The sequence below is a fragment of the Sceloporus occidentalis genome, unplaced genomic scaffold, assembly GCF_023333645.1.
Source record: "Sceloporus occidentalis isolate IW3139 unplaced genomic scaffold, rSceOcc1.0.p SCAF_2, whole genome shotgun sequence".
Lineage (NCBI taxonomy): Eukaryota > Metazoa > Chordata > Lepidosauria > Squamata > Phrynosomatidae > Sceloporus > Sceloporus occidentalis.
Window position 1 is genome coordinate 107,637,104 of NW_028316982.1, and position 25,423 is coordinate 107,662,526.

General features: G+C 41.0%; 1 protein-coding gene across 5 annotated transcripts in view; it reads left to right on the forward strand.

Moving 5' to 3' along the window:
* LOC149318843 (ankyrin-3-like) overlaps nt 1–25,423 on the forward strand; it is a 287,610-nt gene that overhangs the window by 125,896 nt on the left and 136,291 nt on the right. For all 5 annotated transcript variants that reach the window (XM_089510546.1, XM_089510547.1, XM_089510548.1 and 2 more), the window contains 4 exons: nt 10,538–10,636; nt 16,561–16,758; nt 20,276–20,374; nt 22,751–22,849. In XM_089510546.1, the coding sequence (XP_089366672.1) occupies nt 10,538–10,636; nt 16,561–16,758; nt 20,276–20,374; nt 22,751–22,849 (495 nt within the window). The remainder of the gene's footprint in view (nt 1–10,537; nt 10,637–16,560; nt 16,759–20,275; nt 20,375–22,750; nt 22,850–25,423) is intronic.

The following is a 25,423-nucleotide window of genomic DNA, read 5'->3' on the forward strand; positions in this document are numbered from 1 at the left end:
TGATGAGAATGTTTACTACCTATTCTCTTGAGATGTTTTGACTAGAATAAGACTTTACAACAAGAATTGGGGAGATGCAGTCCTCCAGACATTGTGAGACTGCAGCCCTCATCATCCTTTTTCATTGTATTAGTTGGGCTGGTGGGACCTGGAAGTCCACATCTTCCCCTGTTCTGCTTTAAGGCCGATGCATGGCCACAATCAAAACAGGAGCCTCTCCTCCTCTCTTGCCTGATAAGTTTTCATAATACAGTAATGAGGGAGATTATGACTATATGACTATACTATACATTATAAGTTTTCTCACCCTGAAAGTAGCAACCAGTGAAGCAGAGTGGGCAGGTTTTTCACACAAAAATCTGTGCATTATTTAATGCTGTAAAGAAAAGACAGAACAGATGCTGTGTCACAAGTTTCCGTGGCAAACATAGAACAGTTGTAACTTAAGATTCCAGGCCTTATAGCAGAAGTGACATGGGTTTTTGACCAGCAGAGTGCATGAATAGAGTCAGAGCTCTGAGTAAGTACTTTTTGGATTACAGTTTCCAGAATTCCAGGATTTTTAGTTCTCCCAAAAAAAGTAATATTTCCAAACTTTGCTCAAAGATGATATAAAATATTACCCAAATTCAATTTTAATATTTGATTTTTGCAAATGCAGACTATCATTCAATATGCATTTTGGTATTGCTATTTATTTCTTCATTCACATCCTCTACACTAACTCACTAAACTCATTGTTAGATTCCATGTTTCCCAGGGAAACTGTATGCTGATATATTAAAAATGGATTTGGATTTGGATTATGAAATCTGGAGCCTTTTTTGGGTTTTGTATTTTTCAAAACCAGTTTTAAAATGTGTAAACATGCTTCTTCTAACAAATTATAAATTAACCGTCATTTTAGGTGGAAGGTCAAGTCAAAGAGGAAATTGATTTAGTCCTTCAAATGCCATAACTACTACAGAGAAATCCCCTGGCTATGTCATGCCTTTAGGAAGGAATAATTTTCTCTAATTCATTAGGGTAAATTTCTCTGAAGATATATATATAAAAGCTAAGCACCATCATATAAAGGAAGTCAAACCCTAAGACATTGTAATCTATTCTGTAGACTCTAATCCAAAAAAGAAAAGGAAAAGCTTTTAAAAATTGTCTCATCTGCCCCATATGGAAATTATACATCTTGGTAGGGTGGCTGTACAGTATTCAGCAAGACTGCCATCTTTAGACCTACATGCACAACCTGTTTCTTCTTTACTCCAACACTAAAGCATCTTCAATCAACACAAGCATTTCTGGCCTAGAATGTTTTCTAAAGTTATAAAAGAGAGAAGGGAACATTACAGAGAACAAAATAGTGAAAAGCAAAAATTAGTATTAGTGGACAAAGACATACAAAGGAGAGAGGAAGGAAAGAAGGAAAAAATAAAAGCACATAATAATAGAGACACTGTTCTAGAGTCAGGGAGACTGGAATAAATTTAAGATTATTCAGAGGAAAGAGAATCAATTGTTTCTTTCAACTTTTTTCTTAGCTATTTCTTTTAAAGAAACTACCTGTGACTGACTATATACAACATGTGATGCATGTTAGAATATTTTGATTTCTTAAGGATGGAGACAAGAAAGAGCTTAGCAAGTGAGGGGTGCATCCCCCTCCCCCCAATCCACTTTTTTCAGGAGCAAAATTGCTGGGCCAGAGTGAAGATAGATCCTGGTAGGTTACAGGTAGAATCAAACATAATCTGAAGTGTATTGCTTGTCAGGTCACACAGTAATGTTTATCTGATCCAATAAAACTTTACCATCAAAATATGTACATTTAATCAGTGCTTGTATCTCTTAAAAGAGGATCAGTTAAAGTTGATGATGAAATAGTCGGAATGTGCAGTTTAGTTTTGCTTTTTCTGTACTTTTCCCAAGCATATAACAAAAAACAATATATGCGACTGAGGATCTCCCCCATTGAACAGCTGTGCAGTTTTCTGTGAGTAATAATAAAAAAAAGACTATGAATTTGACTGCAGAGCAATGCAGTTTCTCAAAATCTGGCACAGTTCTCAAAATCTGTACAATTTATGTTGCATCAAGAACAAAAACAAAGTTCTTGCAATTTGCACAAACTTTGAGCATGCCATTCCTGTGTAAGCTTCTTAAGGGCCTGGCAACTCCCAATTTGACCTTGGTTGGAAAACTGATGGATTTACATTCCCTTTGACTATTATGGTGAGTGGATTTTTTTGTCTGTAGGTTTCTGTAGGTATCATCCTCTAAAAGTGGGGATTAAGTATATATGAAAATTTGATTTAGAGTTGAGTTAATATCATAGTTATTGAGGACAGTAGACCTGTTCAGACATTTTTGGTTGTACAGGATAAAACGAAATGGGAATTTGAGCTCCAGCCCTGTTCCCTTTCTTTTCAGAGGAAGATGTGAAAGAAGCTATATCTCAGTAAGTAAACTCAATTATGCAGCTCCATGGAATAGAAAGTCCTCTGTTATCACCATTTCCAGTCACACGGAACTTTCCAATCACATTTAACTGAACTTGGTCAGAGCTCCTCTTTTGACCTTCCCCAACAACACAGGGAATTTGGGAGTAGAGAGAATGAGCTGAAGTCCATGTCCCTGGCCCCCTCTAAGGTACAGCAATTGATGCCTGACCAGGTCAAGTCCAAACTAGAAATCTAAGTAATAAATAGAACAGTATTGCAGTTGTAATTCAGGGACATACACATATTAGTCTGGACTATCAGTATGCAAAGGAATCTTGTTGCAACTTTGTGACTGAATTGTGTGAAAGGAAGAAGACCTAGGGCCTGTACAGATGGCAGGAAAGAGGTGGACAGAGGCCGCTCCTTTCTCCCTTGGACCGTGGCTGTGACAACCAATCGGCGCAGCAATGATGCACCATGAAAAAGGAGACATGAAATGCGGCTCCTTTCTCCACCGCTGCCAAGGCACCATTAGTGCCTGGAGTGGTGCAGTGATGTCCCTTGTGTACCGTGCCATTTGGACATGGTGCACGAGGCACGTCATTAGTGCATGCGCCATCTGAACACGCCCGTGCCAAGATGGAGCCCAAACAGTGTGGTAGACTCAGGAACGTGTGGACGCTCTGTTCTCCCGAGCGCTGGTACATAACGCTAGTCTGTTCCAGGCCCAAGTCTACGAAAGCTTATGCTACAATTTATCCCTCACAGTTAGTCCCAAAGGTGCTACAAGGTCCCTTTGCAATTGCAATTGTGAGCACAATTTTTGTAGTACAGATTCCCCCCCCCCAAAAAAAAAAAAAAAAAAGGAAGCACAGCATTTCTTTTGATTCTCAGGAAATCAAGCAGGAAACCCATGCAGCAGCAGCGGGTTGTGTTTATGTAAATACTGTTACTCAAATCCTACATCTGAGTCCCTGTTACTCCTCTACTGGCTTGCATATAAAAGAGCTCCTCTGGAAGACTAGATATAACATGATACATTTAATCTTTGTCAGTGTGTACTTAGGAAGTCCTTAATCTGCCAGTAGTCATAATCATCTCTGGATGTTTCCCTTGAGCTTTTGCAAGGACTGTTGTATCAGTGGATGGATGCATCCTAATGCCCATAATGTATTTTACGCTTCATATACTCCTACTTTATATGTGCCCAGAAAACAAACACAATGGAAACCCCTTATATCAGAAACAGCATAGTTTTGATGACTATACAGCAGTCACTTTTTAATCTCTATTTTTCCCCTCACCATTAAAACTGTTTGATCTTTATATCATGTTCAGTGGCTTGTTTCTTTTTGTATTCCAACTTGGAAGCATGGAAAGGAATCAGTTGGTGATAAGGAGCGTAGGACCTAAGAATCCAGAAACTTTAACACCTTTTAGATTTTATTAGGAAAGAGGAAATGGCATGGTAGGAGATAAGTGTGTAACTCTAGTAAGGAGAGTTTCAGATTATGTTGGGAAATTTTGCCCAATTTTGCTTTCCTCCAATATACAGAGAGGCAACCATTCTGCTCATGCACATGTGTGTGACGGGGGGGGGGGGGGGGGAGGCAGGGAGAGATGTAGTTTATACTGAAAGCTAGGACTTGTCGACACTGACCAAAAACCCTGGACTCATCTTGTATTCTGTGTGATGAGTGCTTACAGTACCTGCAGCCAATCTGCTTCTTTAAACCATTAATCTATTAGTTATCATTACTGAGTGCAATCTCAAAGATCATCCCTGTTATTTCCAATCTGCAAGATGTCCCTCCAGTGTACTGTTGAAATGTTAATATGAGCGCACTGTGTTCTCCAAGTGCATCAAAATGCTTTTAAAAGCAAAACCATGAAGTGTTTAGGCGGAGGTGATTGATACTTTGTAAATAAACAGGAGAGAGGGAGTGATGCCTAAATTGCATGTTTAATAGATCTTGTTTACATGTGTCATGTTGCTGGCATTTTTGAATGTCATTTTCTTTCACTGTTCTAGAACTGGGTACCTAACTTTTGTTTAGATGGGTACTTGGATTGTTTGCAAGTTTTGTGTTCAGTCCCTTAACACAGGTACACATGTGGATGATCCTGTCTCACTTTAACAGACTGAATCTTGGGCTATCTCTTGGTTTATCTGCATTGTCCTTTGACTCCCTCCTTCAGGGTGTGAAAAAAAATTCAAAGCAGAAAGTTTTATGATAAACATAGCTTCGTGGAAATTGAGGAATGTGGTCATCAGCTTCAGAACAAAGCTTAGCAATTAAAACATCATCCATCTGTAGTATACTAATCTGTCTTATTTTGAAACTGGGAGCCAAAGTTTCCTAGTATATAGTTTCCTATATTGTAGTTCATGGTTCACAGTTCCTGATCCAGATGAGCCTTCAAAACCCCTGACAAGGAGAACCCTGTAAAGCTCTCTATACCAATAGAGAAAGCCAGTCTTGTTCTGACAGCTGAAACATGATGATGCAGCAATCCTTCAGGATCTCCAGGGCCTCCTCCAAAGGTCCCAGATGCTTGTCCAGGTCTGGGAACATAACTGAGCACTAAGCTGTTTTCGCTTCTTCCTGGCCACTATATGGATATGTTGAGAGGACAGAGGGCAAACTAGGAATGACTGCTATGTTATGAACACTGGGTGCATCCTCTGCTTTCCCCTCTCCTAGCCACTGTATGACCATATCAGGAGGGCGGGAGAGGGTCAATAATTGTCCAGTTGTGTTCTAATATCTGGATACCACCTTACCTGGCTCCTTAACCCAGCCACTACTTGGCCATGTCAGAAGTATAGGTGGTGATGGTGAGGATTGTCTGGCAATTAGAACACTACACCCCGCCCTCTGGACACAGCTATGCGTGTGATAAGGGCCATAGCTGGATAAGAGGGACGGGGAAACAAGTGTGCTACATCTGGTCTTTAATGTGCTTTTTGGAGCCCTCAGGGTCCTCAAATCTTCCAGATCCCCCCAATCAATTTTTCTTTGCAAAAAATTACCACCAAAATGTTCAAATGCACTTCCAGAACATCAATTTGCCTTAAGACACTCCCTGTCCCCTCCCACACTCTTCTTATTTATCAGAATTCAACAAACAAAGAAAACTACCCAGAAATTACTTCCACTCACTTCTGGGTTACTTATTGTGAGGTAACCATGTTATCCACACAGCAAAATCCAAAATCCACAAAAGAATGATTCCTTTATCAACCAGCTCAAATGCACAAAATACAGTTGCCCCTCCCTGTCCATAGATTCTTTATCTACAGATTCAAGCATCCACGGCTTGGAAATATCAAAAAAGCAAGTCTTGATTTTGCCATTTTATATTAGGGAGACCATTTTACTATGCCATTGTATATAATGGGACTTGAGCATCCATGGATTTTGGTATCCATGGGGAGTCCTGAAACCAAACCACAACAGATACCAAGGGCCCTCTGTGCATCATGCAAGCCTTCAAAGCTTTGCTAACTTCTTCATCAAGCATCTCAGTGGAGATATTCTGTGTAAGTTACTTTGCTTCTTCTAGTGAATTTGAAATTTTATTGCCTCTCTTTTACTGCCCTTTTTCTCTGATCCCTACATTGATTTCCCTCCAGAACATCTTAACTGACAACAGAAGCACCATATGAGGCAAAATGTAGACCTGTGAGTCTTTACATCATCACTTTTCTTCTCCTGAATGATTTTGCCTGATGAAGACACCAGTGAAGCTTCAAAAGCTTACATGATTATTTTGTGCATTTTAGTTGGCCCCCAAACAGTATCACTCTTTTGTGGCTTTTATATGTTGTTATACTTTGGGTTACTGTTTAGGCTGAAAATGTGAGGTGAAGCAAGACAGGTTGAGTGTGTGAAAAATTGGACTCACCCTCCCTGTGGTTGCCTATTGCAGCTATTCTTCTACCTCCAGACAGTTAAGACCTTTACCTCTAGTAGTGATGATGAATGAGATCTCCAAACCAGAATCTCCAGAGGGCCACAATTGCCCATCCATCATTAAAAATGTGGAGCTAAAATTTTGAGACTATGAGTGAAGGCTTGGGAAAAATGAATGTAGTCCTACTGTCTCCTTTGTGTGATTCTTTGTAGGATTAATGCTTAGATTTTAAGTAGTATTTACTGATTGTATCTTGCATAGACATTGGATAATAACAGAGCATTCAATTGGATAATAACAGAGCATTCAATAGTAGTAGCAAAACTTAAGCCAATAGGTAAAATATGTCATGGCCTGTACATCTATGAAATGAAACAGTGTAAGTGGTCTGGGTCACAATCTGCTTCAGTCATTTGGACTAAGTTGACGGTGACACTCAGGCCTAGAGGAACAATGTGAGAACTGCTAAGGAAGCAAACATGTGAATAAATGTGAGGTAAGCCTTCTAGGGATAAGGAGCTGCCAGAATGACACATAAAAAATCTTTGTCAAACACAACACATTTTTGTCTATGAGCACCTGTGCGTACAATTGTGTACTAAATTTCTTGGAGGCACAAAAACCGTATTTTTCTGGCTGGTGTTCTTTTCCTCCAGCAAAATAACACTGAACAGTTTAAAACAGCAAGATTCTGGATCTGAGGGCCTTGCAATATAATCATCTGCCTGTCTTCTGTGAATTAAATTGCATTGAGTTTAATAGAGCTCACTCTCAGGTGAGCTTGTATAGGATTAGAGCCTTATTTTCTGGCTTGCCAAAAGATATAGCTAGTGGTTTGTTCTCTGCTGCTCTTGGGTGTCCTCATTATAAATAAGCAGAAGTGTCACAGCATGTATTATCTACTGGGAATGGGGAGATGTCAGATGATAAAAATTACCAATGAATTTTTTCCTGGTTTTATAAAACTGTGACCCTGGCCTGGCTTGTCTTCTCAGTCTGAACAGGCTCTCTTGGAGATAAAAATCAACCTGTCATTACATTTTCCTACAGGGTCCTAAATCTCTCAGTCCCAGTTTCCATGCTAAGCAGTCTGACTATTTGCAGACTACCTATCTACCAAACTCACCCATCCACTTTGCTTTGTCAAATCATTGACTTGACATTCTTGTTGGCTCAATAGCTCTGGATAGATGGATTCATGCAACACACATTATTTGGTGACCTGCATTAAAACTATTTGCTCAAGCATTAGTTCAGCATCAGTCTCAATTTCTGGTGATGGGAAATAAGCATCATGTAGTCAAAAGAAGAAGAAGGAAAAGTGCACACATGAGTCAGTATATCAGGTGAAGAAAGTTTACATCCCAACATAGCTTAATATTTCATACTTTTTTGTTTCCAAGGCCCCACAAAAACCTTAGAACCAGTTAGCATTTCTTACATTTATCACTTGCAGACATTTTAGTGAAAGGTGCAGGCATGCAAACAGGCATGCATGTTTATATACAGCTATACCTCCGTATCTGTGGATTTGCCATCCATGGATCTCAGCATCCGCAGATGGCAAGCCTCATTGTCCCCAATGACCATGTGTGCATGTATCCATGCTAGTGTGTGTGTGCACGTCATGCCACAGTTAAGAAAAATAGGACTTGAGGTCCTGCTTTTTTGTATCCATGGGTCCAGAACAGATCCCCTGTGGATAGGGAGGTCCGACTGTATACACACACATATACAGACAATTGATATAAGTACATACAGTATGTTGTTGTTGTTATGTTCCTTCAAGTACTTTCTGACTTCTGGATACCCTAAGGTGAATCTGTCATAGGGCTTTCTTGGCAAGATTTGTCCAGAGGGGGTTTGGCATTGCCTACCTCTGAGACTAAGAAAGTGTGACTTACCCAAGGTCACCCAGTAGGTTTTCATGCCCAAGTAGGGATTTGAGCCCTGGTCTCTTGGAGTCCTAATTTACTACTCAAACAATATGACATGCTGGCTCTCAAGAACATATGTATCTGCATGCAGATGGGGACAGGATTGCCAGTCTCACTGTAGTTAACTAAATGCAACTTTATGCACTTTCTTACAACATTTAAACCACTATTGCAGTATTAAGGTAATCAAAGGTCCAAAACACACTGCAGAAATAATCCAGTTTACCTGCCCTGGCTAAATGCCAGGGAATTTTTAGAACTGTAGTTTTGTGAGACATTTAGCCTTCTTTGTCATAGAGCTCTGGTGCCACAATAAACTACAGTACAGTTCCCAGGATTCCCTAGCACTGAACCAGGGCAGCTAAAATGGTTTCAAACTGGATTATTTCTGCAGTGTGTTTTGGACCACAGTCACTTCTTATTCAGTGCCAGCAATATGCCAAGTATGGTTGAGAGCATTTTAATGTTTAGAAAACAGAAGGTTTGCATTACCTATTCCCTGGAATGAACTATTATCTAACGAAAAATTCAAGGGTGATGTAAATATACATTATGTAAAAGTGACATGGCCGCAGGTTATTATTACATAGTCTCCTTACTGTTGCTGCTGCTGTTGCTGATAATGAGTGCATTTCCTCTTTTGCATTTCTTGTAGCCAAATGGCTGAAACTGAATGACTTTGTCACCTTTTAATCACATTTTCATTAGCTATATTTTAAACTGTTTATATATGATTGATGTTTTTAAAGTATCTTTATATGTTGGAATGGTGTCTTCTTTAATATCTTGTGTTTAACTGCAATTCAATATTTTATGTTTTTCTAGGGAATGTAGGCATAACATGGTTACAAACCATTTAAAAAATAATTCTCGGCAGCCCAGTTAAATGGTGTGAACTGTTTGAGTATGATGAGATTGTATGAGAACAGCAAGAAAAAGTTCAAATCCAAAGGCTGGGTCCAATTAGAGACAGTCAGCCTAAGACATTGGCTGACAGAGGTGGAAGAACACATCCCTTGCCAAATCAAAGTTCAAAGTGCCAAGATCTCTGACGTTGCTTTGACACTAAAGACAGAAAATCCCACAAGTGCCTTTTCCCCTCCCTGGCAGTAAAAAGTAGAATAATTAAATGATCAGTTTGCTGCCATTTCAAATACCCAGAATCAGCTGTCACAGTCAGCTTAGTAGTTGAGCCAGCCATGCTCATAATGGAAACTGCACAATTATTTTCCTAGGCTGAGAAAATACATATAACAAGAGTAGGAATTGCAGGGGGGAAGTGAGTAAGCAGTGTGTGAATGTAGCCCTCCACTTTTACCTGTACTTCCAGGGAGAGAAAGAGGCATTTGTAGGACTTTTTGCCCCAACACTTAATACGTGGGCGGTTTTAGACCATGACTTGGCACAGGATTTGTTCATCTACCTCCAGAATGTCTTGGAACAGATTTCTATCTCATGTGTGTTTCTACTTGACTCAAGAGTTGGGCCTGAGTTTCTGTTGATGTTCAGATTTATTTTGTCCACAATCTGATTAGAACTGTGTAATCCTATCTCTGGCCTTGAGATCTATCTTTTTAGCCCAAGGAAACATTCAGCTCAAGCATAGAATAGGTAGAAAGCCCAAGCATTTTTCTTACAAAACAGTTTCTAGAAGAGTGGTTGCTTATTTTGTTGTGGAAAACAACAACAACAATAAAGGGTCTTGTGGCACTTAAAGACTAACAAATAATGTTTTGCAGAATTTTTTGTGAATTGAACTCTTCATTAGAAACACAAACTGTTGCATTAGATAAATTAATCAAACACTTCTTAATATGAAAAAGGCCAAACTATAAGCATGTTTTGTTGTGGTGCTCTTACTAGGGTTTTCATACTAAAAACTGGAAAGGGTTTTTATACCTTTAATGTGTAGACGAGAGAATTTCAGCAGCCGTTGCTTCTCATGAAACCAGTTAACAAACAACACATGCTAAAATTCCCTCTTCTGCACAACCATTAAAGGCACAAGAGACCTTTCCAGGTTTCTTTCTGGCAACCCTAGCTCTTAAGCACAAGAGACTGGTGAACAATACTGCACATGACACTGACAATGATTTTCTTTTCTTTGTTAAGAGGCTATTGTAATGAAATTATACTGTAAAATTAATAAAGTGTACTACTGGAGGAGAGAGCAGTAAATGACAGTTTCAATGTGTGAAATGTTTATTCCTCAAATTGATATGTTGTGGCTTTCATGTTCAATAGGACGGGCTGACACCTCTCCACTGTGGGGCACGAAGTGGCCATGAACAAGTTGTGCGCATGCTGCTTGATCGAGGAGCTCCTATTCTTTCCAAAACAAAGGTAATATGAAGCTTGGGGTTGGGAGAGGAATATAATTTTGAAATAAGATGGAGGATGAGGTTGCCATGTAGATAGAAGAGATAAGGTTTGCAAGAGAATATCATAGGCCTGTTACAGACAGCCAAAATAAAGCTGCTTCGAGTCACTTAGGAGGTATGGTATTTCAATGATACATGCGTCCTAAGAGTCCACAGGCCGCACCAAAGCCACGCTCCAGTCCTAAGGACTGGAGTGCAGCTTTGGTGAAGCTTCCAGACTCTTAGGACTGACGCATCATTGAAATACCATACCTCCAAAGTGACTCGAAGCAGCTTTATTTTGGCTGTCTGTAACAGGCCATAGTTAAGGTGCACAAAGGGTGAGTAAATTTGTTTCTTGCAGAAGTTTTGGACTAATTTCCCCTTTCCTAACCATTGGCCATCCTGGCTGGGCTTCTGGGAGATCAAGTCCAAAACATTGGGTGGATCAAACATTTTCCAGGCTTTTCTTACCCAGTATGCCAGCTCCTTATAGGACTTGACTATGAATCTGAGAGGATTCATGATAACCATATACACATAGACAGTTATGTTATGCTCTCCCATCTCTCACACATACACACACACCTGTGCAACACTTTCTTTTTAAAAACCTGCCATCTCCTTTCTGGACTCACTTGTCTTTCTCTCTTCCATGTAATAAACAGGTTTTTCATGATGAGACGTGCTTTTTTCCACTTTAAAACCCTAGCCTACTACAGGTGGTTATTATTCAGATACTTTCAAGTAGGTATGAGAGAGTTATAACTTCCTGAAGTATTCATGTTTTTTTCTATACTTTTCCACTGTGAAGTCTTGTTAAACAGGCTTTGCAGGTTTCATGTTTTTGGCATCATTTCATGATCTGTGTATTTAAAAATAGCAGTGGATAGAAAATTGGCTGCATGAATTTGGAGGCCATAATGCCTCTATACTTTTTTTGTCAAGTCTCTGAACTTGTTTATTGTACTACACTGGTGTCAGGTTCTTCAGAATGTGAACCCAGAATCTATGCAGAGACTCCTAGCAGTTGTCTGCACCCCAGTCCACTCTCTGGTCCTTCTTTAAGTCAGAAATAAAGCAGGAGTGTACAACTTTGTCTAAATTGCTTTTAAAAAAAAAACCACTAAGCCACTAACAAATGGTTTTAGATTTGAAAAAAAAATAATTGCATTCATTGTACATTTGAAAACTTGATACGTATGTTCAGTGGTGTCACTAAGGTTGGTGTCACACGGTGTGGTGCCCTCTTCCTCTCTCCCCCCCCCCCCCCAGAGCTGGCTTGCTCACCTGTCCTGTGGCTGGTTGTCCATCTGCTGCCCAGTGACACCTGGAAAGGGCTGCCAGGGGGTGGGCAGCTAAGCAAGCAAGGCAGCAAAGGAGAGGCCTGAATAGAGAATGGGGTTTCTTGTCCTCCATCAGAGGCATGCATGTATCCACTGCCCTCACCCTCCACCCTGCTACCCTGATTCCCTTGGTGGAGAGAGCCAGGGCAGTAGGGACGCCAGCAGCGGCATACATGCACATGTGCGTGCATGCATCTGTCACCCTCATCCTCCTTCCTGTTGCCCTGATTCAGAGAAAGGAGCCAGGACAATGGGGCTGGCAGGGGCAGGCATGTGTCCACTACCTCACCTTCCTCTCCACTGCCCTTGCTACCTCTGCAAAGGTTGCCAGGGCAGCAGGAAGGCTGGTGGCAGCATGTGCCTGCTGCCAAATGGCAGCAGCCAGACCAAGTGTCACCCCCACACACACACACACGCACACACTCCCAGTGATCCACTGTGCATGTTTGCCTTTCCCTTGTTGTGTTGGATAAGTTTCCCCAAAAATAATTTTCTAGAATTAGACTACTGGAAACCTGACTTTCTCCATTTTCCTCTGGACTTACTAAGCAGTATTCTCTGCTTCATGTGAGGTTTCAGTCCTTTAGGCCTCAGCCTTGAAAAACCATGCTCAGACCAGGTTTGCTGCAACCTCCAGGGCCATTTTCACAACTACTGCAATTCCTACAGTGGTCTGACATTTATTATATCTATAATAGGGATGTACATAATTGACTATTTCATCTGCATAAGTGGCGATAATTATTTTTCATGCTATTGAGAAAATGAGTATTTCTGCACAGTTTTCACCCAGTATTTTGCACATCCTGAAATGTTTCAGAAAATTACTCTGTGCAAGAATACATGAGATATTTTGGGTGTGAATCATTTGTAGTACAAAAAAGGGTGTTTCCAGATACCTACTTAGAAAGAAATAGCAGTCTTGCACAAAAACCCTTGTGATTATTTAAATTATCTGGGAGTTTGCACACATGAAAACCCCCACACCATTGTAGTGCAAAGACCCACCTATATCTCTGCCAAGAATAATTTCCCCAAACGTTAGGATGTGCAGTGCTCTCACTACTGTGAGATTCTTCCTGACTGGGAAATCCATCCCTGATCTGTAGAATTAAAATAAACTCTGCACTTGCTACAATGTGTATTAAAAGGGCCCTTTTTGTTGTCCATACTTTTTGTTATCAATTGTGTTGATGTTAATTACAGTGTGGCTTGGAAATGTTTCTTTTTGGGGCTACTTATCTGATAATCCCCCAGTAGATATGGCCACTGAGGATACTTGCTGCAGGATTCTGGAAGCTGTAGTCCAAAACCAAACTCTTCCAGTCTCTGCAATAGCGACATGGTTCAGTCTAAAATGCATCCACAGAACATTTTTGTCTTCATTGCTTTATTATGAACAAGCTGTTTCTCCACATTATTTCACTGAAAAGCTTTATTGTTACTTTATGGCATAAGTGAATTGCTATGATTTTATTTTTATTTATTTGTCATTGTTAGTCACTTTATTGGGAATACTAATTTATAAGACCTTATGCCCCTCCTTTTCTAGGGTGCCCCTAAATGTTTAGAAATAGCTATTTCAAAAATTATATCAATAGCTTTTCTTCCAAAACCTGGAAAAAAATGGCCCACCATTTCTGAATTTGAAACTACATGTTTATATGATGGTCATGGCAGGATGCTAGCCTAGAAAAAGACTTATGTAACTGTTCAGCAAAGCAACGCCTCCACTGTAATCCACATGCACTTTTCTTCCTCTAGAGCAAAAGTTGCTTCACATTAAAGATGAACGTTGGAAGCTCTGCTTTGGGAGCCTCTGTTCTCTGTCTTTCTGATATGGTAATTTTGACCAGGTGTGATAAAAGAAGAGGCAGAAAAACATGCAAATGACATTAATAAAGCCATTCAAGTGGCACAGAGCCACAGCAATTATCCATCATTTTAAAAATGGGGTGTGGTGTGGATGGAGCTCAAGTAGAAGTGGCCTACTTGGTTTTCTTAGCAAAGAAAACTGCCCTTTTTTGGTTTTCTAATTCTATTGTGTCTTTAAAAATAGAATTTAAGAAACGAGTTTAGCTTGTTTCTGGATGTCAGATAGGTAGAAATAACTATGTGGTGGTGATTGAAAAGGTCTCCCAGCTGAAAGACAGTTCCCATGCACAGCAGGCAACGAAGAAAACCTGTTTCTCATTCTCCCATGCAAATAAACCAGGCAAAGAAACTGTGGATGACCTGCTATTTTCCTATAGACAGGAATGTTTCCATAAGGAGGAACACTAAGTGAATAAGAGTCTTGCTGAATTTGGACAAAAGCATTCTACTGCCACAGTGGCCATCCACTGGCCCATTCACACTACACAATTATAACACTGTTATTCTGCTTTAACTGCCATGCTTCTATCGTATGGAATCCAGAGCTTGAAAAATTTTCTTCTTTGGATGACTGCTCCCAGAATCCCTCAGCCAGTGTTCTTTCTGGTTGGAGGATACTGGGAGTAATGGTCCAAAAAGTAAAGTTCAGAAGTTCAGATATAATGCCAAATGTTTTATTTTTTGAGGCAATCTTTTTAAAGACCTGTGCCTTGAGATGCATTCATATGTCATTTTACATAACGATTGGTATTTCTTTGCTGAGACCAGATTTAGGATTATTTTCCTATGCAACTCTATGGGGCTATGCCAGATCTGCCCTTTTAGAATAATACAGCTCAACTGAAAATGATTACAGTAAGAGGAAAAGTTGAGTCTGTTTATTGAGTCTATTAACTAACATAAAGATGATTCTGAGATCTAGCCCTGGACATCCTTGCTGTGACAGCAACACTTGCTTTTGTGCATAATATGCAATCTGAATATTTGCTGCTTTACCTTTTGGGAATCTAAAGTGAAATCACTGTGTGACTTATGCCAACCATGGGCACATGGGGACACCATATGTGTAATAAAGAAATTCTTTGGTGGTCTGTGAATTTTATACTTAGCATTTCAATAATCGCTGTCCCATCATTGCCGGTGCAATAGGATTGGAACTCTTGGAGAACACACACATATATGACTATATAGTGATCACAACTTTAATACACCAGCAGAAAGGGATTTTCAAATGTCTTGATGAAGATAGTCCCATAATATGGACTCTGGAATTTGTCTTATGAATAACATTACAGTGAGCCCACGCCATATGCGGGTTCATTATAGGAGGCTTTCAGCTTATGCTGAAGCTGCCTGGCAAAAGGGAGAAAGGTGCATGCGCATGCATCTATGCAGTGAGCACGAGCCCCATTATATCCAATGGGCTCAAGCATACAAGCTTTTTGCCTTACGCGGGGCTGGTGGTAGTCCCGAACGGATCCCCTGCCTAAGGCAAGGGCCCACTGTATTACTACAGCACAAATGTAACTGAATGACAATTCAATATGTAGCTTTAGGACTGGAAGTTTAGATGAACTCAAGATCAAGCCTATAGATATTTTCTAATGACTGGATTGCTTCATGATTAACAGGGTAACATAACCCAGATGTGTTGCTAAAAGTGTACCAGTGTGATAAAAATGTGAAGTCGAAGGCTTTCATGGCCGGCATCCATAGTTTTTTTTTTCTTTTTTGTAGGTTTTTTGGGCTATGTGGCCATGTTCTAGAAGAGATTGTTCATGATATTTTTCCAGTTTCTAGAACAAACTCTTCTAGAACATGGCCACATAGTCCAAAAAAGCCCCACAAAAAACTGTGTGATAAAAATGGTTTGCAAACAACTATTGCCTTGTTCCCTTGAAACATCTTGAGTGAGTTTCTAAAAAAATGTGATTTGTACACTACCTGAGATGTGTTATGTACATGTATGAAAAGTTTGTAGGGAAGAAATGTTAAGAGGTGCAAGACAGGCAAAGTTTACTAGGGTTTAAAGCTGATTGTGATTTGAAGCTGCTTAGGGTTGATTGTACTAATTGAAGATCTTGGACAGAAATAATTACAAATGAGTTACTAACAACCAGTTCTTTTTTTTTTCAGGCAATAACATAAACATAATAAATTACATTATGTTTGTAATATAAAAAGGGACACCACTTTTTTTGCAATGTAATTGTAACTGTTTAGTTGCTTTTATAGTTATAGACGGAGTGTGGTCTTGCTGCTTAGGTATGCTCTGTACCAGGGAGAGCACAACCTACTACAAAGCAGAGGGTAGATGATCCCAGGTTCTGACCATGGCTAGCGGATCAGGAAGATGACATTGTTAGGTTGTTAGTAACAGTACTTAGTACTTAGGCTTCCAAGTTAAACAATTAAATTCTGTCTATATAAACATTCCTTCCCTTCTTTGTCTCCTACTCCTCCTCCTTTTTTTAACTGACCTTCCCTCAGGTTATTTTCATGTTCCCATGAAAGGGCTGCTTGAATAAAGTGTGAATAACACTTGAATGAAACAGTTTGGCCAAAGCGTCTCCTTATTAATGTTCCTTATATAAGCCACAAAAGCTTGTACAGCTAGGTGTAGCAGCAGTGTGGTTTTCATGCAAGTGTCTTATCCTGTTTCTCCTGCCCCTTCTGCTCTTTCCAGAATGGCTTATCTCCATTGCACATGGCAACACAGGGGGACCACCTCAACTGTGTTCAGCTCCTGATTGAGCACAATGTGCCTGTGGATGATGTCACAAATGACTATCTGACAGCTCTGCACGTTGCTGCCCACTGTGGTCATTACAAAGTTGCAAAGGTTTTATTGGACAAGAAAGCTAATCCTAATGCCAAAGCACTGGTGAGTATACAGCAAGGCTCCTATTTCCTGGAAGCATAGTCTCCCATTATGGTTATGCCTCTTGTTTTTGAGTATCCTGACATTTAGGGGGATAAAAGACTGTAATTGCTCATGGGGTTTGAGAAAAGAGTTGTTATACTGAAATTAACAGTGCATTTCTTGTGCAATTAGAGGGCTTCTCTATGATGTTAAAGAATAGGATTTGTGCCATTTTCTGTCTTATCAGTAAGCTGAATCCAATTTGTGTGGAATTTTGATGGCTTGCTCCTGGTATGAGAGAAATGGGTAAATATGGCCTTTTGGCAGGCTGTGTATGATAAATTCAGATTATGTATCGGTTTGAAAGGATCAGATGAAATTTCTGGCTTTTGAAATGGTAGGGAAAAAGAGAATTTTGTGTTTTAAAAGTTCCTAATGTTTTCAAAGCAAGAATTACACTGGGGGATAAAGAGAAGATTATGAATGGGTTAGAGGAAGATAGGCTAATCTAATGACTGCTGTAAAAGATAAAAACTTACCCCACCCCAAAAGTCTTACTTTTCTGTAAGCCTGTCTATGTATATGGGTAAGTCTGCATTTCAAAGCTATTGTAAATGAAAGATTGTAATCTTTAGGCTATTTTTGCTGTAGTTCTGAATTTATGCAATTTTTTTGTCTTTTAAAAAAAATCTCCAAATGGAAAGTTTATTTAGACTTGTCTTGTGTCATTTCCATAAGTATTCTCTCTTGCTGGAACAAAAACATACCTATAAGACCCTGCTTTCTTCTTTACTAACTTTTTTCTTTTGAAAAATCTCCTCCCTCCCATTCATATACTCTCATATCCTACTGTATTTTAGTTAGATTCAGGCCTATTCAGAAAGACATACTTTCCTCATTTTTCAGGTCTTCATCAGAAAGACATACTTTTCTTATTTTTTGATCCTATGTTTGGGTCCATGTGTACTTGTGAAGGGAATTGCCCACTCCTTTTGTAATAGATTCAACATCATTAAAATAGCTTAAATTTATAATAGTTATTAATTCTTTAATCCTTACACCAACAAATAGCTACTCTATAATCACTCCTTCAGAATGAAGTGTAAGCCATGTTTCTACTTTGCTGGGTGTTCATATGTTCATGGCAGAAATTAACATCCATTGGGTTGGATCCAGAGTTCCATGAAGACTGGAAAATAGCCCTCTTCAACTCAGTTGCACTTTCAGATTCCCTCCTCTCCTACCACCCCAAATTTGCTGTAGCATTCCCCAGAGCAATATGGAAGACTTGTGAGGAACTTCAAGAGAAAAGGGGAAGTGGTGAAGATCCCCTCCTATCCCTCCCTCTTGTTAAACCTTCCTTACCAAGAACAGAAGACCACTGTCTGTAAATGGAAGAACACACGTAGCTGCAATCCATTTGCTGCATTCAAACATAATAGATTTATCACTGGGATGAGGAATTTGTGGCCTGTGAAGCATCCTAGCCCCCTTTGTGCTTGAACAGAAGGCAGAGACCTGCACTTTCACTAGATATCCCACACTGGGCAGGATCATGTAATTCCCACACAAACAGGAAGAATAGAACACTCTGAAAGAATAGCTGTCTGAATCCATGTTTACAATGTGCATCCCTGCCCAGGTAGACAGGTGGTATCCCCTCCCTGCCACAGCAAACAGTACAGAGTGTGAACACATCTATGCAAGCAGGTGGCCCATCTGTTCTTCTGTTCCTCTGACAGGGCTTTCATGAGGAAGTCAGCAGCTTTAGCTTCCTTTTCTAACTAGCCATGGTTTCTCATTTCATTGAAACCCAGACAAACCTTTAGCACTGCTGAATGGAAGATAATGACAAACTGGTCACTTGAAAACAGAGGCTTTTGCATTGAAGCTTAAGATAGATAACTGCACTGAATTAAATACATTTTAGCAATTTTAAAAACAGTAAAACAATAAAAGCAGCAGAATAAATGAGTGCAAAACATGGAGTCGACCATTAGAAACAATTTAATTAGGCTGCACCTACCAATTTAACAATTCAATGAGAGGATCATCTTTCACCTTTCCAAACCATTTCTGAAAAGGAAAGCCATTAAAAAGGGAGCAAAAGAAGCCTCCGAGTGGGACAGGGAGTTTTTGAGCCTGAATGCAACCAGTGTAAAAGGCTTCTCCTTCCTTCCAAAAGCATATAGTTCTGAGATGTTGGAACTCTCACAGGAGGATCTATACTGAAGCTCTGAGTAGGCAGACAAGGTCATACTGAAGGTCTTCTGCTCCAAAACTGTAAAGGACCACCACCAGCACTTTAATTTGGATTCAGAAGAAAGCTGAAATCCAGAGTAGTTCTTTCAGTGAGGGAGCCAAATGCGACCCTCAGGTGGCACTGCATTCTCAGGTATCACTTGGTAGACCAGTTGTAGTTTCAATACCATGTATAAGGATACCATTGGAGTGCTTGTACAACTTTCCACTTTCTAATGCAAAAGTCATAGTAAAAGTCTTTCACTAGCAGACCATCCAAGAAATTCTGAGAGAAATCAAAAGGTAAATTTAGTAACATCTATCAAAGTATTTTCCACACATCCCTGTGCTTTGATAATCAACCATGAAATCATGAAACAAGACATCTATATATGGGAAAATAAAGGGCCTATTCAAATACTAATAAACTTGACTTTTGGGGAAACTACAATAAGAACTCCAACAAATGCATCTGAGTAAGTAGATTGAAGTCTACAAAAACTCATGCTGCCAATTTCTTTCAGTTAGCCTCAGAGATGCTACAGGATCTCTCTACGTACCGACTATATATTTTAATTCTACAAGAAAGGGGAGCATCCTGGTGCAGGTCCAGCTAGGGACTTAACAACCCTCCACTTAAAAGCTCTCCATTTACAGAAATGAGAAACATTTTCAACTCTGTTTACTGATGCACTTTTCCCTATCATTACCCTAAATAATTAAAAGAAGAAAGAAGGTTGATGCAGAACTGAGAAAGAATTGACAATGAACAGAACTGTCTGTTTTCACTCTGCTGGAACAGGCAGTGGCTTCTGACTGTATGTTATGAAAGCGATATGATATTTTAAACTCCTGTTGGGAAGGTAGCAATTGTTGATCAGATTGGAGGCCCAATTCTGTCAGCTATTTTAAAAATAAGCCAGTGATGTCCCTTTGATACATATAGAAGTTTTCATCAACATCTAAGCAATGCTGTGAGCAAGAGAGTATGGAACTTTGATGTTCAGGAAGGCTTGTTTTCTTCGTGCTTTTGCTTCACCGAAAACGAAATGGTAGCTTATCTTTGTACCACATTGTATAGGGCAGAGAAAGTATGAGTGTGTGTATTTCCAGAGCATATTCATCATTAGTGTTTCAACCAGCAAAGTAAACTTTTTTGAAATGAAGTGACAGTTGGCTGCCGCAGGATATCAAAAAGAGATGTTGCAAATTTCATGAAGATAATTTAGACAACTTTTATCAATGACAACTTTTTTCCACCCTGAGATCTTTTGAAAGTCCTTTCTCACTTTTGCAGAATGGTTTTACACCTCTCCATATTGCCTGCAAAAAGAATAGAATTAAAGTGATGGAACTTTTGCTGAAACATGGAGCATCTATCCAAGCTGTCACAGAGGTAATGCGTCTTTAATTGCACATGCTGTCATGTTGCCAGTAAACAAATAACATTTACCCATTGTGAATAGGAGCTGAGAACAGCAGGAAGGATGCTAAATTTAAGCTGGGTGCCCATTTTATTACTTCCTTTAACTTTTCTGTATGAGACATCAAATAAATTCTGCCTACAGGGATTCCTCTATATATTTAGTTTCCTGGTGAAATCTCCCCATTCTACCTGCCTTTTACTTTACAAAGTATTCTGGTTATTAGGTGCTCTTTGCCGTGTGGATTTTTCCTACAAACTTGTGCAGAGAACTGATAGTGTACCTTTCATTTTAGCACACTGTTCCTCCCTGGAGTAGTGCATTGTTGAAGAAGTGGTGGGCAAGCTACAGTTTATTTAAAAAACATTTATAGCCAAGAAGATGTTCAAGACAGCTCACAAATAACAGAATAACACAATAAAATTTGATTATTATATAATCACAATGAAAAGGGGGGGGGGCAGGAGGCATCAAGCATCAGTTGTGTCAGACATTCATCTATTTTAGGCAAAAATGATCAAATACTTCAGATAACAGTTCATTTTTATGGGGGAAGTCCATGGCTTTGTGGAATACATTTTTGAAATGACTGCCATAGTATGCTATCTTTGCATCTGGGTCGAATGGAGGGTTTACTAATGTTGCTTGCTTTAAGGCAGCAGTGGAGTCTGTCACCTTATTATTGGAGTCCAATTTCCATCAGCCACAACTAGCATGGCCAGGGGTCAGGATTACTGAGAGCCATTGTTCAGCACCTTCCCGAAGACCACAGGTTCCCCACTTCTGCTTTCAGGGATGTCTAATGGCCACAGCTGCAAGTTCTTTGTCTAAAATTCCAATTACAAAAGGTTCTGAATTTTTGAAAATCTTGGATCCAGAATCCTAGAATTTATACTCAGTATGATTCTGCTGTAACTATGCCTAAGATAGGCCTTATGTGTTCCATAGAAAGAAGATACTGTCAGGATCTTCAGGGATGAGGCCAGATAGACAGAATTGGCAGAATGTGTTTCAATTGTACTGCAAACCAGGGTTACAGGGAACAAAATTAGTGACAGTCTTGATGTTACTAATACCTTTTACAACCAAAGTAGAAAAAGTTTACATTTTCGTTTATGAGGCTTCCTTAAACTGCTGTAATTGTTCAGTATTTTGATTTGAAGTTAAAACCAGATGAATAGCATAGAAGAAAACTCAGGGATATGGCAAGATTTGTCAAATGATTGGTTGTAAATTTCTATCGTACTTGCTGGGTTGTCAGTGAAGCCTTCAAACTGAAATGGCACACATCACCAGAGATGTATCACAAATTCATGGTTTGCTGCTAGGTGAATGGACCCTGTACTTCCATGCTCCCACTTTCCTTTGCATGCTCTGATTCCTTCCTCCTTCTAACTTATTGGTTAGCCATAGCACACCACTGCATACAAAGTGGATAAATGGTGGTTTGCTTCTGTAATGAAAGTAAGGAAGAGAACTGGAGTATATGAGGGCAGGAGGAAAAACATGGACATATAGCTCATTCATGGAATGCCAAACCATGTTCCTGTGTTCGGTCTGATCCTATGTTAGAAGACTCATCTTGAAAGATGTGACCTTTCTGTTATCATGTAGGCTGCAGTCTCCAAATTCCACACTATATAACTCCTGTCCTTTATTAAGGGATTTCAGGGCAGGATATATATAAAGCAATAACAATTTGAAACAAATTCAAATTAAACTAATACAATAGCTTAACCAGGATAAAAAAAAATCTAAGCACAAATTTTAAAAATAATTTAAATGTTACTGCAGTTAAAGTATATGATTTAGTAAAACACCATATTTTAATTGAAGTTGAAAAGAAACCAATGTTGGTGTCATTTGGACCTCTAAGGAAAGGGCATTCGGCATTTGGAGTTCAGCAACCAAGAAGACCCTCTTCCCTGTCCTCCCACACTGTGTTGCCCCTATTGCAGGGAAACAGAGGAGGGCCCTTTCTGCAGACCTCCATCCTTATGCTGCTATGTCTGTGGGGTGGATTAGTTTAATGGAGGGAGGGAAAAGAGAAAACATTGACAAAGACTAGTGACAACTCCTTGGTAAAATGTAGAATACGTCCTCCCTAACAGTATTTCAGGTTTGTTTAATAATCAGTACAATAGTAACTCTTGTTCTGAGCAGGTTTGTTTCTATAGCCATTTAATATGGAGCTCATTAGAAAACCTACAACACTGCCCACCTTCACTCGCATGATTTATACAGCTCATCTTTACCATGTCTCATTCTATGCTGTATCATAATGAATCGTGCTATCTTACGGTAATTTTTCTTCTCTCTCTTCTACACCACCTCACCCCCCACCTCAGTCGGGTTTGACTCCAATTCATGTTGCTGCCTTTATGGGACATGTAAATATTGTTTCACAATTGATGCATCATGGAGCATCACCCAACACAACCAATGTGGTGAGTTTATCTCCACTGTGCCTTTCTCTTTGCCTGGATGCTTTTCTAGATAGACATCATGACAAGAGTTTGGAATCTGTTGGGGTTACTTTGTGGTCTGAGTAGCAGGTGGATCCTCGCCCTTGAGTTGCGAGGTGTGGCATCTCCCCTTCTTGTACTGTCAGTCACATAATTCACTCTTTGTTTCTTCTTGCCAACCCACATAGCCAACAGGGACTTACACAGGGTCACTCATCTTCAAAGCTGTATTTATGTTCTGTGAATAGGGACCAGCACAGGATAGTTCCTGCTCATCTGGTTCTGTTCTATAGTTGTTCTGTTCGAGAGCTTGAAAAGCTGCAGTCTAGACAAGTTAAGACATGTATGCCCAGCATTTATATATGCATATCCTGTGTGACATTAATTTAATGTGTTCACTCTTGTTGCTGTTGCTTCTGGGTTTATGCAAAGAGTTACCATCACTCAGAGAGGAAATGTCTGGAATGGACTCCTTATAGTGCTATTTTCTGCAGGAAATCATCATGTTTCTGTGCATTTTATTACATAGGCTGTCAAACTCCCGGGGGGGGGGGGGGTAGGAATAAGTTATATAATACAGGGGTAGGCAACCTTTTTGAGCCGGGGGCCAGGTTGCTGTCCCTCAGGCGACTGGGGGGCCGAAGCCGGGGGGTGGAGCTTCGACCCTCCGGGGCGGGGCCACGTGCCAGGGGTGGAGCTTCCACCCTCTGGGGCGGGGCCACGTGCCGGGGATGGAGCTTCCACCCTCTGGGGCGGGGCTGTGTGCTCGGGGGTGGAGCTTCCACCCTCCAGGGGTGGGGCCGCATGCCGGGGGCGGAGCTTCCACCCTCCGGTGGCCAGGCCTCCCCATTTTTGCTGGCCCCGTCAGAGACTGGCAAAAAAGCTGGGGGGGGGCCTGCCAGCGCTGGAGGACCCCCTGGAGGGCCCCAGAGACGGCAACGGGCCTCCCAGAGGCCCCCTGCCACCCTCGGAGCCCTCCTGGAGGGCCCCAGTAACGGCACCGGGCCCCGCAGAGGCCCCCTGCTGCCCTGGGAGCCCTCCTGCAGGGCCCCAGAGACGGCAGCGAGCCCCGCAGAGGCCCCCTGCCACCCTGGGAGCCCGCCTGGAGGGTCCCAGAGACGGCAGCGAGCCTCCCAGAGGCCCCCTGCCGCCCTGGGAGCCCTCCTGCAGGGCCCCAGAGATGGCAGCAGGCCCCGCAGAGGCCCCTGCCGCCCTGGGAGCCCTCCTGCAGGGCCCCAGGGATGGCAGCGGGCCCCGCAGAGGCCCCCTGCCGCCCTGGGAGCCCACCTGGAGGGTCCCAGAGACAGCAGCGGGCCTCCTAGAGGCCCGCCGCTGCTGGCGCCGCTGCTGCGGCGGCCGCTCTGGGCGCCGCCATTTTGGGCGGCAAAATGGCGGCGAAGTCTCGCGCGACCTCGCCGCCATTTTGGGCGAAAAAATGGCGGCGCCCATAGCCCCAGAGGCCGCTGTGGGCGGCGCCATTTTTTCACCCAAAATGGCAGCGCCCAGAGTGGTGAAAAGCCGCGAGCGGCGGCGGCGGCGGCAACAGCAACCGGGGGGCGGTAGCTAGGCCTTCACAGGCCGCATCCGGCCCGCGGGCCAGAGGTTGCCGACCCCTGATATAATATATAATTGATCCACACCATGTGGTAGGTAGTGCATTGATACTGCTGCTTGTGTGGAACAAAGTAATTTTTATGCATGGTGTATAACATTTGGATCAGTTGCAGTTAATGCAGAAATGTGCACTGTGGGGGAAGATGTCAAAGGGCCAAGCAGTTTCCTTCAGTGTTGGTTTTATTACAACTGGTCAGGAGAGCATCTTGTCAAAACAAAAAAGCTGGCACTGGAATGCAAATACAAATGAACTGACATGTAATTTTATGAAAGAAAGGGAGAATAGGGAGAGGCAATACAGGTAATGGTCAGGTTGCTTCATTATGAGAACTCCGCAGTCTCTGTTCTTTTGGTCTTTGTGTTTGTGGGGCTGAATTAACATGCTAAAACATGAGGATTTTCACCTCACTTTACTTTGGGTCAATTGTCACTGTGAGGTAGCTACTTGGAAGGAACTTAGAAGCACCATACCACTGCTATAAAGAGTGCTGCAGCAGCATTCTGATATATTCAAGGCTTCAGCGATAAGGAATATTGCTTACTGTATTCTGTTCTCAAACATAGCCTTAAAAAGGTTTTTTTGTATGAATGCAAATGTGTTATATCAAATGCTATATCAAATGTGTGAAGCAGCCCTTTAAAGAGGATGAGTTGCTGATCAGATTTATTCAGCTTCTGCTTTATTGCCAGTGGTTGGTGAATGTAAATCCTTTCACAAACACAAGCACTCAAATTTGTGTTAGGGAGGAGAGTTTGGAGTCTCCTTGGAGAACTTTTCTCCCACTGCCATCTCCACCCAAATTCTTACCTAAATGTGCCTCATCTTCTTTCACACTGGAAAAATTTAGAACTCATTTAATGTCACTCAATTTATCTAATTTCAGACAAGTATTGGCCTGACTTGGCCTAAATCCAGTTTTTAGTTCCAGCTTAAATAGGCCC